At 43.6% G+C, this 18579-nt stretch overlaps 1 protein-coding gene across 1 annotated transcript in view; it reads right to left on the bottom strand.

Annotated features, from left to right (window-relative positions):
• Positions 1–18579, bottom strand: part of VPS13B (vacuolar protein sorting 13 homolog B) — a 1386889-nt gene that overhangs the window by 92630 nt on the left and 1275680 nt on the right. The window contains exon 50 of the mRNA XM_069731647.1: positions 2307–2495. Within this exon, the coding sequence (XP_069587748.1) occupies positions 2307–2495 (189 nt within the window). The remainder of the gene's footprint in view (positions 1–2306; positions 2496–18579) is intronic.

Genomic DNA, 18579 nt, shown 5'->3' with positions numbered 1-18579 from the left:
AATATTTAGCTTTATTTGGACTTTCAGTAACGCGTTTCGGGGAGTGCTTACCCTTCTTCAGATATGTACAGTCTGATGGAGGGGAACTATCCTCCAAAACGCATTCAGGCAAATATTTGAGCCGTCTCTTCAATGAATCTTCCATTTTTGGAAATGCTGGCATCCCATCAGGGTATTCAGCGGCGGTCTCTACTACTACTCCAGCTCTTTCAGTTTCTGAAGAGATATACTGCACTTGGACACTGGGCAGCAGCAATACAAACCCCATTCCTTCCATGGAATACAGATTTCCATTGAGTGATCAGTCCAGAAGAACAAAGAAGCAGATTTCGCTCATAAAATACTGTATATAACAAAGTTGCTTATGCAAAATTGATTAATTAAGTAAAAATCAATACCTTTCATTTATTTATTTGTTTTTTAACACAAATGATTCCATAAAAAATATATAATTAAAAAAAACCCCACCAAAGATGTATAGGGGCGTGGGGATTCCTATTCTGCCCCACCAATGGGGCCATATCTATCTAGAATATGGGGCACGGTCACATGTTGCTATCAGTGGAGAGGTGGTCATCCGATTTCCCATAAAAATGAATTGAAATAGCATCCACCTCTCCACTGACCGCGGTGCACGCAAGGGCCCCAATCTAAAGATAGATGCAGGTCACATCGGTGGGAACTGCTTTACACTTATGTCATAGCCTGTGGATAATGCGAAAATGTCCCTCTATGGATGGAGATGCATAAAAAAAGGTGGAAACACACTGTAAATGCAGTATATTCTGATCTCTAGCTAATAAAAAAAGTCAAAATATATTAATAAGCTTAAACTGAGCTTTATCTATTGGGAACCTATGTGGATAAAAAGTCCTCAAAATAGAATCACCAAAAACAAGGAATATATAAAATACATTTAGAACTATTCGTATATTAATACGACGAGCTTTCCAGCCGCTGCCTGACCCTGGCATGTTCTCCAAACATACTGTACATCTCTGGTCATGGTAACGTAAAAAAACGCCCTAAAATTGTTCCATAAACCATAATGATATTTAATTTGGGCTATAAAGTCAAATTGTTTTCTGTAGTCACCAAATTATATTTCCCTCCGTGCCAATCCCAAAATATAGGTACATTATTAATTTACGAGGCTAATTTGATTTTCCAACTTGAAAGGAGCCGGTGTAATTTGGAATGATGTTTTAGGTGTATTGTGTCCCGCAAAAAGAAATATAAAACTAGCATAGCATGCACCATTTAGTTATAAAGTTGTTCCATGTCTCAGGAATGTTGGAGAATGGCCCCGGTCATATTAAGCATAGAAATAATACCAATAAGAAAATAAAAATGAAAAAGATGGGGCCATGCTGGAAAAAGAATGCGGGAATCCATTCTTATATTCTGAAGATCGTTAGTTTTAATGCAGTATAAAATCCTTCAAGGAAAACCATGAGAATCACTTTTGATATCCAATATACTGGTATTTTATATCTCATCTGCCATCAAGGAGCCATTCACTCCACCACTTGTGCCGAGAAGACGACGACCAGTCACACTGTCCTCCTGTCATCTTGGAACGCTCTCCTTACTTAGATTTCTTATTTCCTACATTTTTGCAGGTTTTTTTCTTACCAAACCTCAGAAATTTTTTTTTTATCTACTTCTACATTGCTCAAGAGACCTGGCTATAACAATGTAGTATAATAATAACCCCACCCAGATGTCTACAGAGCTTTGAAGGAACACTATTGTTTCACAATTATAAAGTTATCTCTATAGCTATACCTAACAGATTACAGAAAATGGACATGACCCCATTACTTTAAAGGAGTATTTCCTGGTTCAACGTTTATGGCACAACACAAGAAGTCCAAACTCTGACTCATCATCAAAACCAGGGGGTCGAGGTCCCTTAAATGCTCTTCACCACCCTTGTGCTCTGTGCTTGGAAGTGCAATACAGTCCTATGAGATTGTGTTCTTCTTCCTTATACTATGGGTGGCTAGGAGCGTTGCTATGTGTAAAAAACACAAGGGCGACCTCAGTCCTTATATTCTCAGGACTGGTAGATTCCAAAGTTTATATATGGTCATCTCTTATGATGGGAAAGCTCATTCTTGTCAGGGTGCTTAAACCCCCCACAAAAAAGCCTGCAATGCTTCCATGCAGCCCTAGTTGTTTCCTAGCAAATGACGAGGACATAGCATGACATTAAAGATAAGATACATAGTTCACTTTCTGGCTGAAGGAATAGATTTCACTACTAAAACTGAACTCAAGACTTGTTCCTTTCAGTCCCTCACCTTTTGATGTCCAGGAAAGGCTCCAAGCTTGATGTTGGCATCAACAAAGCCATCTTCATCTAAGGATACCACTTCACCATTGTCTCCATCCTTCCATTTTGGAGAGGTCACATCATGAACCAACCGGACAGCAACAGACTTGTGCACAGTGTTTGTGTTGGCCCAGTAGATTCCAATTTGAAAAGCCTCCTTAAAAAAAAAAATATGTACATGTCAGAGCAATGGCCTCCATAGAGCAGTGTGACTCTCTACCTTTAGTTATGTGTAATAAATCAGGCTAATACTGTATGTAATTATATCTTTCAGAAAACCTTTGACATGCTATAGTGACACCTTAGACATTTAATTTAGTGAGAGTCTGGGACCTTAGGCTGCTAACCATCGATATAATGAAGGAGCACAAGCCATCACACAATCCTTACTCAGCTCCAACTACGAAGAACTCAACAGAGTCTTTAAAGGGTTGCTCCACTACGTATAGGTCATCAATTTCAGATCGGGGGGGAACCAACACCCATCACCCCACCGCGATCAGTTGTTCTTGTTGATGCATATTAGCAGTTACAGAGCTGACCAGTACAATCATTGACAGACCGCTGTATCTCATCTTTCTTAGACTCTCTTGTAACAGGGTTGGTGCTACAGGATTGGAGGATGGCTGACATGGTACCGATATTTAAGAAAGCTAAGAAGGTGGATCCAGGCAACTACCGTCCGGTAAGCCTGACATCAGTAGTATGCAAAGTTTTTGAGAATCTACTATATAATCGTCTAATTGTCTGTTTGTCTGTAACGGAAATTCCGCGTCGCTGATTGGTCAAGCCAGCCTCCCGCGACCAATCAGCGACAGGCGCAGTCAGGCGCAGGATTTGAACCACGCTTCGCTGATTGGTCGCGCTCGGCTGGCCGCGACCAATCAGCGATATTGGAGCAGGATTTAAACACAGCTTCGGTGATTGGTCGCACCCGGCTCGCCGTGACCAATCAACGACAGGCACAGTCTGGCCGTGAATTGGCACGGGATTTGCACCACGCTTCGCTGATTGATTGTGCCCGGCCGGCCACGACCAATCAGCGACAGGCGCAGTCCGGCCGCAAATTGGCACGGGATTTGAACCACCCTTCGCTGATTGGTCATGCCCGGCTGGCCGCGACAAATCAGCGAGAGGCGCAGTCCGGCCGCGAATTGGTGCGGGATTTGCACCACGCTTCGCTGATTGATTGCATGTGGCCGGGCGCGACCAATCAGCAACCGGCGCAGTCTGGCCGCGAATTGGCGCGGGATTTGAACCACGCTTTGCTGATTGGTCGCAGCCGGCCAGGCGCGACCAATCAGCGATATTGGCATGAGATTTAAACATCGCTTCGGTGATTGGTCGCGGCCGGGCGCGACCAATCAGCGAAGCATGGTTCAAATCCCGCGCCAATTCGCGGCCGGACTGCAACTGTCGCTGATTGGTCGTGCCCGGCTGTGAATTGGCGCTGGATTTGAACCACGCTTCGCTGATTGATCGCGACCAATCAGCGATATTGGCACAGGATTTAACCCCCACTCACAGCGTGACGTAGTACACTCACGTTTACTGAACAAGTTCTGCCAGTCACAGTGTGATGTAGTTCAGTCACGTTTACTGGACAAGTTCTGTCAGTCACAGTGCCACGTACTTCTGTCACGTTTACTGGACAAGTTCTGTCAGTCACAGTGCCACGTACTTCTGTCACGTTTACTGAACAAGTTCTGTCAGTCACAGTGCCACGTAGTTCTGTCACGTTTACTGAACAAGTTCATTGCATTATTCTTCAATCTTCATAAATAAACTACATACATATTCTAGAATACCCGATGCATTAGGATCGGGCCAACATCTAGCAATGTAATAAATAACAACCAGCATGGATTCATGAAGAATAAGTAGTGTGTAATCAACATGTTGGGTTTCTATGAGGAGGTAAGTGCAAATCTGGAGGTTAGTAATACGGCTAATGTGATTTATGTGGACTTTGCAAAGGCATTTGTGACTGTACCATAGGACAGCCTTATACTGGAGCTACAGAAGCAAGGACAGGGGGGAAACTATTTGCAGATGGGTAAGGAATTGGCTAAATAACAGGAAACAAAGAGTCATCATAAATGATACATTCACCAGTGGGAATCGCAGGGATCTGTACTGGGAGCAGTGAGGACCGCAGGGATCTGTGCTGGGAGCAGTGAGGACCGCAGGGATCTGTGCTGGGAGCAGTGGGGACCACAGGGATCTGTGCTGGGAGCAGTGAGGACCGCAGGGATCTGTGCTGGGAGCAGTGGAGACCACAGGGATCTGTACTGGGAGCAGTGAGGACTGCAGGGATCTGTGCTGGGAGCAGTGGGGACCACAGGGATCTGTGCTGGGAGCAGTGAGGACCGCAGGGATCTGTGCTGGGAGCAGTGGAGACCACAGGGATCTGTGCTGGGAGCAGTGAGGACTGCAGGGATCTGTGCTGGGAGCAGTGGGGACCACAGGGATCTGTGCTGGGAGCAGTGAGGACCGCAGGGATCTGTGCTGGGGGAGATTCTTTTTAACCTCTTTATTGATGACCTAGTGAATGGGATTGAGAATAAAGTGTCAGTCTTTGCTGACGAAACTAAACCATGTAGGATATTAAAATCTGACCTTGACAGTACAATATTACAAAACGATCTGAATAAGATGTCTGAATGGGCAAATTAGATTTAATGTAGATAAATGTAAAGTAATGCACCTCGGACGGAGTAATCCTATTGACTTAACATCTCAAGAATTTTGTAAAAGTGCAGTCACACTATAAATCATAACTTGTATTTCGGAATCTGTTAGGATTCTTTTCTGTAACCTCTAGAAGAGAGGAAAAACCCCAGACACAGAGCTGTCCACAAACAGATCTCTGGTTTGGCTGTAAAGGCTACTCATTTTTTTTTCTCCAGTGGAGCACTGGCTTCATACGTATTTGGGTCTCTTCAATGAGTGTATGTACCCTCCTGAGCTGTGACCTCAAGAGAATGGTCTGTACTAGGTCCTTTTTGACCAGTTCAAGAGCATGCTTCCGTGGTGGGCAGACTTGGGAGTAGATTTGCCTAATTAATGAATTTGGAAATCAAGTCTGGTTGGAGAAGAACATCAGGGAATTTCCACCAATCTCATTAGACACCGTCTGGTCCACCACAGCCACGGTGAGCCATAACTACATCGTGAACTGTAGCTTCCAGCATAAAGAAACAAAGTAAAGACCTCAGTTGTGTTGTCAACTGTGATGAACAACAGTAACGTGAACGAGACAGATATAAAAACCAGATCTTTACCTGAAAGGAAAAAAAATTTGCCTGCTTGTGTTTTTCTTTTACTAACTTGCCATGTAGTGAATACTGGAAACTGTTTGGTTCCGACTGCATAAACTTATTAACATAACCTCCCAAGGACGGGCGCTGGCATTTTCCACGCCAACATGTAACCTTGACAAATCCTCATCTTTCTATGCTTGCTTTGTAAGTTTTCTCAATTATTTGCTCTACCTTTGCTCCACACGGGAAGTTATTCATTTTTTATTATTATTATTTTTTTTATAAAACATAACAACATGACTCCTATTATTTAAGAATGTTCAGCAGCGACCAGGGCCAGCGACTTACTGGAAGAAAGGAGTCCAGAACTGGAGGAGTAGAAAAACAAGTGTTTAGCATGTCTATGCTGAGGCACAGGAGAAGGAAGCCTCATATTTCAAGAGAATTTCTGGAATTAAATGAGTTTTATGTAAAGTTGGTTCACTGTGTAATGAACATTTCTGCGGTTTTCTAATATACTTTGAGTTTTACTTTGACATTTTCAACATTTCTGCTTCTTAGTCGTAGATGTTGTTAAAGGCTGAAAACCAGTTCTCATCATATCCATGTAAGGCTGGTTTCACATTTGCGGTTGTGTGCGCATGCGTCTTGATTTCATATCTTTAACATTGTAGACGCAGGTTCATGCGTTCGCCCGCGTTTGCTTACACATGCGTCTTTTTGCGGTGTTCGGCTGGGCGTGGCTAACGCACCATGTTGCAATTTTTGAGGCGTCAGATTTCAGCCGCCATAAGCATGCGGATGCTTGCGGAAGGAGTGTGTCAAAACAACGCATTACTGTCTATGGGAACGCATGTTTAGAAATACCCTGGTTTAGGGAAAGAGGAAAAAGAAACAAGTGCGGCGCTTCCTCTGAGCGTAATACGTTTTTACCAACTGTTAAAAAAAAAAAATTATTTTAGTTGTGGTTATGCTCACCTTTTATCGGTAAGAAATGCATGTTGAGATTCTCAAGGAATCAATTCTTCAGACAACTCTTCTCCGTATGTTGTATAATCCAATAAGGTGTGCAGCTCACTTTGGAGAACTATGTGTTGATCCTGCTTCGGATCCACATAGGTGGCGACTTCAAAGGAAAAATAAACTCCAAGCAAATGTGGCGCTAAGCACCTACGGATTTTTCGAATGCATCCACTTCCAGTGAAAAAATGTTAACAAAAATTCATTTATTTTCTCAAAATAAAAAAATAAAATATATTTGTAAAATATTTTTAAAATACAGTACAACGCGTTTCGGCTGCTAATATTACAGTGCAGCCTTCATCAGGTAGCAAAAACAAAACAAAAAAAAACAGACATACAATAAGCACTATTTTACAAATATATTTTATTTTGAGAAAATAAATGAATTTTTATTAACTTTTTTTTACTAAAGTGGATGCTTTCGAAAAATCCGTAGGTGCTTAGCGCCACATTTGCTTGGAGTTTATTTTTCCTATGGGAACGCATGGACATGCGTTCGCTTGCGTTTGCACAAGGGTCAAAATACAGAAATCCCATGAGACACGCTCATTCGGCATGGCTTGTGTCAAGGAAATTCTGGAAAAAATTTTTCCTATCAAACGCATGTGCATGAAAAACGCAAACGTATGCAAAAGCATGCAAACGTTGCAGTTTTTTTTCCTTCATGCGTAAGCTGATGCGGATAAAAAACGCAGCGTTATCATGCGCTTGCATGCGTTTTTGCATGCGGTTGCGGATGATACGCTGCGGACTCAACTGCAAATGTGAACCCAGCCTAAAACAGGTGCATAACTTGATCTCTGGGATTGGGCAGAATTTGACCCAAAAAATATAAGATAAAAAAAGAAAGAAAAGACTAAGTACTTACCTGTTAAATTCCCTGCTTCACAGCCAACACCATCCTCCCCAGTCCCTTTTTACTTGGCTGCAGTATTAACATACCACCTAATACACATGACGTCTGCAGCCAATCACTGTCCTTAGCGGTGTACCCCATATGGGGATTGCCTGTTTGTTAAGAAACCTGGAATAGTTTGCAAATGAAGAGTTTTCCCAAACTGTTGATGGTTATAGTAAGTTATTGATTCCACAGGGTGTACAACCGCATATTAAATGGACGGTGCCAACAATTTTGTCCGGCCCATTTTTGGGGTTTTGTGTGAAATAATGACCAAATTGCCTTTTTTCCCCCTTTTTTTACATTGTTCAAATACACACAAAGGATGTAAACATGTGTATAACAAAACATGTGTAATTGCAATAATTTTCTGGGAGAAATACTTCATTTTCTAGAACAATTTCAAGGGTGCCAACACTTTAGCCAGGACTAGGGTTGAGCGACTTTTACTTTTTTAGGGTCGAGTTGGGTTTCGCGAAACCCGACTATCTCAAAAGTCGAGTCGAGTGAAATCGGCCGATTATGGCGAAAAGTCGGGGATCGACCGAAACATGAAACCCAATACAAAGTCAATGGGTAATATTTTTTTTTCCTCTCTCTCTCTCGCCCCTACGACCTATGTCATCACTCTGCCCACGCTCCTTCATTGGCTGAAAAAATGGCGCCAAGCGCGTCATACAAAACGCGACTTTGGCGCGAAGATCGCCGACCGCATGGCCGATCCCACACTAGGATCGGGTCGGGTTTCATGAAATCCGACTTTGCCAAAAGTCGGCGACTTTTGAATTTGTCCGATCCGTTTCGCTCAAGCCTAGCCAGGACTATGTACAATGGGGGAAACCACAGTTTGTAAGATCGGTGATTATCTAACACTATAGAACCTGGTAACGTTAATTTGTAATGTCTGATGTTGTTTTATATTCACCCTGGGAATAGTAGAGTAACATAGTAACATAGTAACATAGTTAGTAAGGCCGAAAAAAGACACTTGTCCATCCAGTTCAGCCTATATTCCATCATAATAAATCCCCAGATCTACGTCCTTCTACAGAACCTAATTGTATGATACAATATTGTTCTGCTCCAGGAAGACATCCAGGCCTCTCTTGAACCCCTCGACTGAGTTTGCCATCACCACCTCCTCAGGCAAGCAATTCCAGACTCTCACTGCCCTAACAGTAAAGAATCCTCTTCTATGTTGGTGGAAAAACCTTCTCTCCTCCAGACGCAAAGAATGCCCCCTTGTGCCCGTCACCTTCCTTGGTATAAACAGATCCTCAGCGAGATATTTGTATTGTCCCCTTATATACTTATACATGGTTATTAGATCGCCCCTCAGTCGTCTTTTTTCTAGACTAAATAATCCTAATTTCGCTAATCTATCTGGGTATTGTAGTTCTCCCATCCCCTTTATTAATTTTGTTGCCCTCCTTTGTACTCTCTCTAGTTCCATTATATCCTTCCTGAGCACCGGTGCCCAAAACTGGACACAGTACTCCATGTGCGGTCTAACTAGGGATTTGTACAGAGGCAGTATAATGCTCTCATCATGTGTATCCAGACCTCTTTTAATGCACCCCATGATCCTGTTTGCCTTGGCAGCTGCTGCCTGGCACTGGCTGCTCCAGGTAAGTTTATCATTAACTAGGATCCCCAAGTCCTTCTCCCTGTCAGATTTACCCAGTGGTTTCCCATTCAGTGTGTAATGGTGATATTGATTCCTTCTTCCCATGTGTATAACCTTACATTTATCATTGTTAAACCTCATCTGCCACCTTTCAGCCCAAGTTTCCAACTTATCCAGATCCATCTGTAGCAGAATACTATCTTCTCTTGTATTAACTGCTTTACATAGTTTTGTATCATCTGCAAATATCGATATTTTACTGTGTAAACCTTCTACCAGATCATTAATGAATATGTTGAAGAGAACAGGTCCCAATACCGACCCCTGCGGTACCCCACTGGTCACAGCGACCCAGTTAGAGACATTTATAACCACCCTCTGCTTTCTATCACTAAGCCAGTTACTAGCCCATTTACACACATTTTCCCCCAGACCAAACATTCTCATTTTGTGTACCAACCTCTTGTGCGGCACGGTATCAAACGCTTTGGAAAAATCGAGATATACCACGTCCAATAACTTACCTCTTCATAAAAACTGATTAGATTGGTTTGACAGGAGCGATTTCTCATAAACCCATGCTGATATGGAGTTAAACAGTTATTCTCATTGAGATAATCCAGAATAACATCCTTCAGAAACCCTTCAAATATTTTACCAACAATAGAGGTTAGACTTACTGGCCTATAATTTCCAGGTTCACTTTTAGAGCCCTTTTTGAATATTGGCACCACATTTGCTATGCGCCAGTCCTGCGGAACAGACCCTGACGCTATAGAGTCCCTAAAAATAAGAAAGTCGTAGTTACTCACCGATAAGGGTGTTTCTCGGAGCCCATGACAGCACTACGGAGAGAGGGGATCCGCCCTTCAGGGACAGGAAACCTACAGATAAAAGGGCGGTACCTCTCCCTCGCATCAGTTGGTTTACAGAGCATCGGAGGACCTCCAGGTTAGTTTACAACAGAGAAAAAATCATATTACAACATTTCTTAAAAGAGGAACCCCGTGCCTATACTCAAACTATATACAGTATATAAATTATATGTTATTAAAGGTGCTCACCGCACACGTGATGGGAGGGAATAAGCGAGTGCTGTCATGGGCTCCGAGAAACACCGTTATCGGTGAGTAACTACGACTTTCTCGGTCTCCCATGACAGCACTACGGAGAGAATTGCAGAGACTAAGCTTAGGGAGGGACCACCGCCTCGAGAACCCTTCGTCCGAAGGTTAAGTCAGACACAGAGGCTAGATTTAATCTATAGTGTCTAAAAAAGGTCGATGGTGATGACCAGGTGGCCGCTTTACAGATTTGCTCTATTGATACCTCTGACCTCTCAGCCCATGAGGTAGCTACTGCTCTTGTGGAATGTGCTCTTATACCGTCTGGGATCTCATTCCCCGAGGATGAATATGCCAAGACTATCGCCTCCTTTATCCACCTCGCCAAAGTACCCTTGGATGCCCGAAATCCTTTTCTGGGACCCTGGAAACAGACAAACAGAGAGCCTTCCTTCCTATACTCTCTGGTGGAATCTAAGTATTGGATTAGGCACCTTCTGACGTCTAGATTATGGAAGTTTCGCTCTTTCTCATTTTTTGGGTTTGGACAAAAGGATGGCAGGGAGACTTCTTGTGACCTATGGAATTTTGATGCCACTTTTGGCAAATAGGCCGGGTCAGGTCTAAGAGTGACTCTATCATCTAATATTTTAGTGAAGGGTGGATTAGAGGATAAGGCTTGAATGTCACTTATTCTGCGTGCGGATGTTAACGCTACCAAGAGAATGGTTTTAAGTGATAGAGTTTTAATGGAAATCGTCTCTATGGGTTCGAATGGAGGACCTGTTAATGCTGAGAGGACTAAATTTAAGTCCGATGAGGGCACTTTCTGAGCGACTAATGGCTTTGATCTTGTCACCGCCTTAACAAATCTAATTATCCATGGGTTGGCCGCAATATTATGGTTATAGAGTGCTCCTAGAGCTGCTATTTGTACTTTAAGAGTACTAACCGACAACCCCTGTTCCAGACCTTTTTGTAGGAACTCCAGTATTTTAGGAATTGAGGGCCCATCTTGGACTTTTACTTTGGAGACGGACAGAAATTTTTTCCAAGTTTTCCCATATATTTTAGTAGTGATGGGTTTTCTACTTTTTAACAACGTGGTAACTAAGTTATCCGAGAAACCTCTTTCTTTTAATAGTCTCCGTTCAAAAACCAGGCTGTCAAATGTAAGTTCGATTCCTGTGGGTGGAAGATCGGCCCTTGATGTAGAAGGTCTGGTATATTCGGCAGGACCCATGGGTCCGAGACCGAAAGCATCCTCAGCCAGGAGAACCACGTCCTTTTTGGCCAGAACGGGGCTATGAGGATCATTTTCGCTTTGTCCTCTCTGACTTTCCGAATGACTGCCGGGATCAGAATAGTTGGAGGAAAGGCATAAGTTAATTTTTGAGTCCACGGAATCATAAAGGCATCTAGAGCCTGTGGATTCCCTACCGGGTTCAACGAGCAGAATTTGTTCACCTTTTTGTTTTTGTAATTGGCGAATAGATCTATTGTCGGTGCTCCCCACATTTTTGTGATCTGATCGTAGATGGAATAGTTTAGGGACCACTCCCCTTGTTTTAACAGCGATCGACTCAGGTAATCTGCCCTCTCGTTGTTTGAACCTTGAATGTGTAGCGCAGAGAGGGATAGTAGATTTTCTTCTGCAAGGTTGAAAATTTTGGCTGAAGAACTCATGAGTGCCTGAGACCTTGTTCCTCCCTGGTGGTTTATATACGCTACAGTCACTTTGTTGTCCGTTAAAATTCGGACATGATGTCCCTGAATATAGGTTAGAAAAGAAAAAAGAGCCTGAAGCACTGCCCAAAGTTCTTTTTGGTTTGAGGATGCTGATATTTCCTGAACTGACCAGGTTCCCTGGGCCACTCTGTCCCCCATATGAGCCCCCCACCCTGTGGGACTCGCATCGGTTGTTATCACCCGGGATATTTGTGTCACCCAAGGAACTCCCTTTGATAAGTTTTGGCTCTCTGCCCACCAACGAAGGGAATGAATAACTGAGGAACTCAGGGTGATTTGACTTTCCAATTTGTCTTTTAGTATTGACTGCCATTCGAGTACGTGCCACTGAAATTCTCTTGTGTGGAACTGTGCAAAGGGTATCGCTGGTAGGCATGAGGACAGAGAGCCTAGTAGTGACATTGCTCTCCTTAGAGTCATGGAAGGATGGTGAAAAGTTCGCGTTATCATGGCTAATATGTTGTCTTTTTTGGGGTTTGGAAGTCGGCATTCTTGTACTCGGGAGTCTAATGTCAGACCTAGGAACTCCTGTACTTGACAGGGTTCCAACTTTGATTTTTTTAAGTTTATGAGCCACCCCAAGTCCGTCAAGATAGTCATTACCCGGTCCCTCTGTTCTTTGCAACTTTGGGCCGAGTTGCTTACGATGAGAAAGTCGTCTAGGTAAGGGACTATTAATATATTTTGTTCCCTTATGTGGGCCATCATTTCCGCTATTACCTTCGTGAATATTCGAGGGGCTATAGAGATTCCGAACGGAAGAGCTCTGTACTGAAAAAATCTTAATTGTCCTTTTATGGAAACTGCCAATCTCAGGAATTTTTGAGACTGATTGTGGATGGGCACATGATAATATGCATCGGTTAGGTCTATCACGACCATGTAGCAATTCGGAAACAGGATTTTTATGGTGGACTTTATTGTTTCCATTTTGAATTTGTAATTTTTTACGTATTTGTTCAGGTTTTTTAGATTTATAATGGTCCGAAAGGACCCGTCGGGTTTTGGTACTAAAAAAAGAGGGGAAAAAAACCCTTCTCCTACTTCCTGAGGAGGGATTTCTTGAATCACAGATTTTTGCAGTAGGGAAATGATTTCTTTCTCTAAAGCTGCTTCTTCTGCCACTGAAGATCTAATTTTCGTTTCTATATACTTCCGGGGAGGAAAGGAAATAAAATCTATTTTTAGACCGTACTGTATGATGTTTAGAATCCAGGTGTTGTTGGATATTTTCTCCCAGGCGGGAAGGAAAGATGTGAGTCTTCCCCCTACCGTAGGCACAATGTCATTTGGCGGGTTTTTTGTCACGAGAGGTGTTGCCAAAGAGGTAACCTCTATCCCTTCTCCTGCCTTCTTCCCATTTATTCTGCTCCCTGGGGGGTCTGCGGCGGAAAAATCTCCGATTCCGAAAGGACTGCCTGAATGGGGCTGGGCCCAAATTTGGAAACCCTTTCTTTTTGTCTCCTGCTTTTTGGAGAATATCATCCAGGGTCTCTCCAAACAGAAAATTTCCTTCACACGGAATAGAACATAGCTTTAGCTTTGTTTGGAGATCCCCAGGCCAGCTTTTGAGCCATAAGGTTCTTCTGGCTGCGTTGGAGAGAGCAGCGGCCTTAGATGTTAACTGTACGGAGTCTGCCGAGGAGTCCGCCAGGAATGCTGCTGCTGCTCTAATTGCAGGGATAGAATCCAGTAGTTTATTCCTGGGTAGCCCGTCTCTAATTTGACTCTCTAATTGATCGATCCATACCATCAGAGATCTGGAGGTGCAGGTAGCCGCAACAGTAGGCCTCAAGCTACCCCCAGCCGATTCCCATGCCCCTTTAAGAAATGTGTCTGCTTTTTTATCTAAAGGGTCTCTGAGGGTACCCATGTCCTCGAACGGGAGCGCAAATTTTTTCGAGGCTTTTGCCACCGCTACATCCAACTTTGGTGCCTTATCCCAGGAAGTGGATGCGTCATCTTCGAAGGGATACTTTCTTTTAAGCGAGGGCACTGAAGAGTTTCTCCTATCTGGTTTTTCCCATTCTTTTTTAATTAGGGATTGGACATTGGGATTTAAAGGAAAGGTTTTCCGTTTTTTTTGTCCCAAGCCACCAAACATGACGTCTTGGGCTGTTTTGTCAGGTTTAGGCTCCTCCACCCCCATAGTAGCCCTAACAGCTCTCACTAAGGCATCCACTTCCTCGAGTGGAAAACAATGTCGGCCTGAATCTTCCTCGGAGGAGGATAGGGAGGAGTCAGAATCGTCCGAATCTGCGTCTTCAGATGAGGATCGGACAGAGTGGGATTGTGCTGTTTCCTTTACTTTATCTTTCCCTTTTTTGGAGGAAGATACAGCATTCTGAACCTCAGATCTAATAATATTTTTTAGCTCGGATGCAAAGTCGGGAGTCTCCTCACATAGCACACGCTGGATACATGATTTACAAAGCTTTTTGTCCCAGGCTACTGGTAAAGCTTTGTCACAGATGGGGCAGGATTTGTTTTTCCTTTTCTCCAGCTTCTTCTTTCCCTATTAAGGGAGAAGAGGGAGCCCTATTATAATACATTCACGAAGATCAACTCACCATTCGGACGTGCAGGCAGGTACCGGTTCTGGAGGGGGCCCTGGGTCTGGAATGGAAGGTTCCCGAGGAGGTGAACTAGTCTTCGCAGCAGACCTGCTGCGCTGTGTAGAACGGCTGCTAGACCCACTCCTAGCGCTCTTAGGGTCTGTCTTCTTATGGTGCTGCTGCCTAGGCTGCAGCTCCTGTGGATCGCTGTCCTCCATGATTTACAGGGAGATGGTGCGACAACTGTGTGTGCACCATCTCCCTATTTGTATTTGGCGCCACCTCCGGCGTTCCCCCGCACTTCCGGTCCTGCGTCACGTCCAGGGAGAAGAGAAGCTACCGCGCATGCGCGCGGCGATGACCCGGAAGTTCTGCCGCATTTCCGGAGCGGCGGCCATCTTAGTACACCCGGAGCGTGCGCTTGTCGCCACAGAAGCTCCGGGTGATCCAGCGCCCCTTCTTCTATCAGAATCGGCGGCGTTCTCCCTCCGCTCACCCTGAAGAACCCCTCGGTTCCAGCGGTGGCGGCTTCGGGAGCCGGACAAGCCGCGGCAGGAGCCTCCTCGCTGCCGGTACTCGACCGCCCGGTCCCGGTCCATCGGTCTTCATAACAGGTACCACCGGAAAGAGGTTCCCTGTTCAGGGACAGGAAACCAACTGATGCAAGGGAGAGGTACCGCCCTTTTATCTGTAGGTTTCCTGTCCCTGAAGGGCGGATCCCCTCTCTCCGTAGTGCTGTCATGGGAGACCGAGAAATAATGGTTTATCTATTACATTACTTAGTTCTCTTAGTACTCGTGGGTGTATGCCCTCCGGACCCGGAGATTTATCTATTTTAATCTTATTTAGCCGGTTTCGCACCTCTTCTTGGGTTAGATTGGTGACCCTTAATATAGGGTTTTCATTGTTTCTTGGGATTTCACCTAGCATTTCATTTTCCACCGTGAATACCGTGGAGAAGAAGGTGTTTAATATGTTAGCTTTTTCCTCGTCATCTACAACCATTCTTTCCTCACTATTTTTTAAGGGGCCTACATTTTCAGTTTTTATTCTTTTACTATTGATATAGTTGAAGAACAGTTTGGGATTAGTATTACTCTCCTTAGCAATGTCTTCAATTGCAATGTAATACAGATTAAACTGATTCCTTTGGTGAGTAAATCCTATTTGTTGTAGTCCTTTAATAACCATTTGAAGTTTTCTGAAGATTAGATTTTGGTGCACAGGGGCCGGACTGTGCACTGGGTCTTCTCCTCCCTGAATTTGATTCCCCGGCCCCTCCGCCTGCCTCTTTTCTTTGACTGACAGGTCACTGCTATGATATCAAACAGAGGAAGCAGATCATTCAATGTCTGAAGGGTCGGGGAATCACAGACAGGGAGGAGGAGACCCAGTGGACAGTACCGCCTCTGTGCCCCGAAGTCTAATGACAAGAAAACTTCAAATGGTGATTGAAGAACCACCACAAAGTAGATTTCTTCACCAAAGGTATCAGTTCATTCGGTTTTAGAGCGCCATTATAGCCATATCTTTACTTTACATTACAAAATCAGTCTACAGGTATGAAAATGGATGCCCATCTGTCCGCAGGAAAGACTGCACCTTTTAGCATGAATAATAGTTAAATCCTTTATACACCACAGCACTCTTTAGGAAGGCAAAGTTTGACCAGCTTAGAGATGCCCTTAATCTGGTAGACTGGGACAATATCCTCAGAAATAAGAATACAGATAATAAATGGGAAATGTTTAAGAACATCCTAAATAGGCACTGTAAGCGGTTTATACCTTGTGGGAATAAAAGGACTAGAAATAGGAAAAACCCAATGTGGCTAAACAAAGAAGTAAGACAGGCAATTAACAGTAAAAAGAAAGCATTTGCACTACTAAAGCAGGATGGCACCATTGAAGCTCTAAAAAACTACAGGGAGAAAAATACTTTATCTAAAAAACTAATTAAAGCTGCCAAAAAGGAAACAGAGAAGCACATTGCTAAGGAGAGTAAAACTAATCCCAAACTGTTCTTCAACTATATCAATAGTAAAAGAATAAAAACTGAAAATGTAGGCCCCTTAAAAAATAGTGAGGAAAGAATGGTTGTAGATGACGAGGAAAAAGCTAACATATTAAACACGGGTTATACACATGGGAAGAAGGAATCAATATCACCATTACACACTGAACGGGAAGCCACTGGGTAAATCTGACAGGGAGAAGGACTTGGGGATCCTAGTTAATGATAAACTTACCTGGAGCAGCCAGTGCCAGGCAGCAGCTGCCAAGGCAAACAGGATCATGGGGTGCATTAAAAGAGGTCTGGATACACATGATGAGAGCATTATACTGCCTCTGTACAAATCCCTAGTTAGACCGCACATGGAGTACTGTGTCCAGTTTTGGGCACCGGTGCTCAGGAAGGATATAATGGAACTAGAGAGAGTACAAAGGAGGGCAACAAAATTAATAAAGGGGATGGGAGAACTACAATACCCAGATAGATTAGCGAAATTAGGATTATTTAGTCTAGAAAAAAGACGACTGTGGGGCGATCTAATAACCATGTATAAGTATATAAGGGGACAATACAAATATCTCGCTGAGGATCTGTTTATACCAAGGAAGGTGACGGGCACAAGGGGGCATTCTTTGCGTCTGGAGGAGAGAAGGTTTTTCCACCAACATAGAAGAGGATTCTTTACTGTTAGGGCAGTGAGAATCTGGAATTGCTTGCCTGAGGAGGTGGTGATGGCAAACTCAGTCGAGGGGTTCAAGAGAGGCCTGGATGTCTTCCTGGAGCAGAACAATATTGTATCATACAATTATTAGGTTGTGTAGAAGGACGTAGATCTGGGGATTTATTATGATGGAATATAGGCTGAACTGGATGGACAAATGTCTTTTTTCGGCCTTACTAACTATGTTACTATGTTACTATGTTACTTTCGAAATTGTGCTGGCAGGTTCTCTTTAAAGCGGTTATTGGGTCCTTTGATAGGTCATCAATACCAGATTGGTGGGAGGGAGGTGCAATACCCAGCACCCCCTCCAATCAGCTGTCCTTGGTGCGAGTGGCAGCCGAATGTGATCAGTTATATAACTGCATAGTCAACTGTATAGTGACCACAGTCGGACACTACACATCCGCCGGGCAGAACTGTGATTTCCGCTCCGGAACTGAGCACATCCTGCTGTTGCCTGCAGGGGGAACAGCTGATCAGCGCGTGTGTCAGGTGTTGCACCCCCATTGATCAGGTAAAGATAGGCTATCAATATAAAAGTACTAGAAAAACCCCTTAAATAAATATACAATCTTCCCAGTAAACCTGCGTGTTGAGTTTTATAATGTATTGATGCATGAAACTGGCATGGGTCTCCTTTATCTCATCTAAAAGCATTTACGAGCCCCCAAAAAATACTTAGATAATGAAAATTGTAATAGCAATAGAGGACGTCATTTCCAGCTGTAATTTCTTCCGTTTTCACAACAAAGACAAGTGTATGATCCAAGCATTGTAACTGATTATAATCAGGACATCAGAGGAGGAATAATCTCCTGCTGAGCACTGTAAGGAACTAGGAACAATCACCAGTCAATCCTAATAGGAACCTTTAAGTAAAGACACACAGACCCCAGGAAGTGCAGCTGGTGCCTTGAAAGCCCCCAACCCCACAATTACAAAAAAAAACAAAGCATAAAAACAAATGACAAAAGTTGCAGTCACATGTCCTGTATCCATCATATTGATTCCCTTTGATCAGCTGAGTAAATGGTCCAGTATTACATCTGATGAAAGCTGCGGTGTGTTTATACAGTCTGTGGCCGGCATCTGCCATTTACGACCCCTATAATCTGTAGGCATGTTGGGTTGTGCTGGGTGGAATTAGGAGAGAATGACTGGATTATCTGACACATCGTGTCACCGAGGTACACAATGTAACAATGTTCTAGAACTCGTATTTATACCAAACTAAAACAGATCCTAATCTCGCGTTCCAACTGGCTCCTCACGCCGCCCCTCAGACACTCGCAAAATAAACCATGGAGCTTTCCACTTTTACTCTT

This window comes from Ranitomeya imitator, chromosome 6 (assembly GCF_032444005.1).
Source record: "Ranitomeya imitator isolate aRanImi1 chromosome 6, aRanImi1.pri, whole genome shotgun sequence".
In the NCBI taxonomy this organism is placed as follows: Eukaryota; Metazoa; Chordata; class Amphibia; order Anura; family Dendrobatidae; genus Ranitomeya; species Ranitomeya imitator.
Note: the sequence above shows the minus strand (reverse complement) of the source record. Positions and strands in the feature narration are given on the sequence as shown.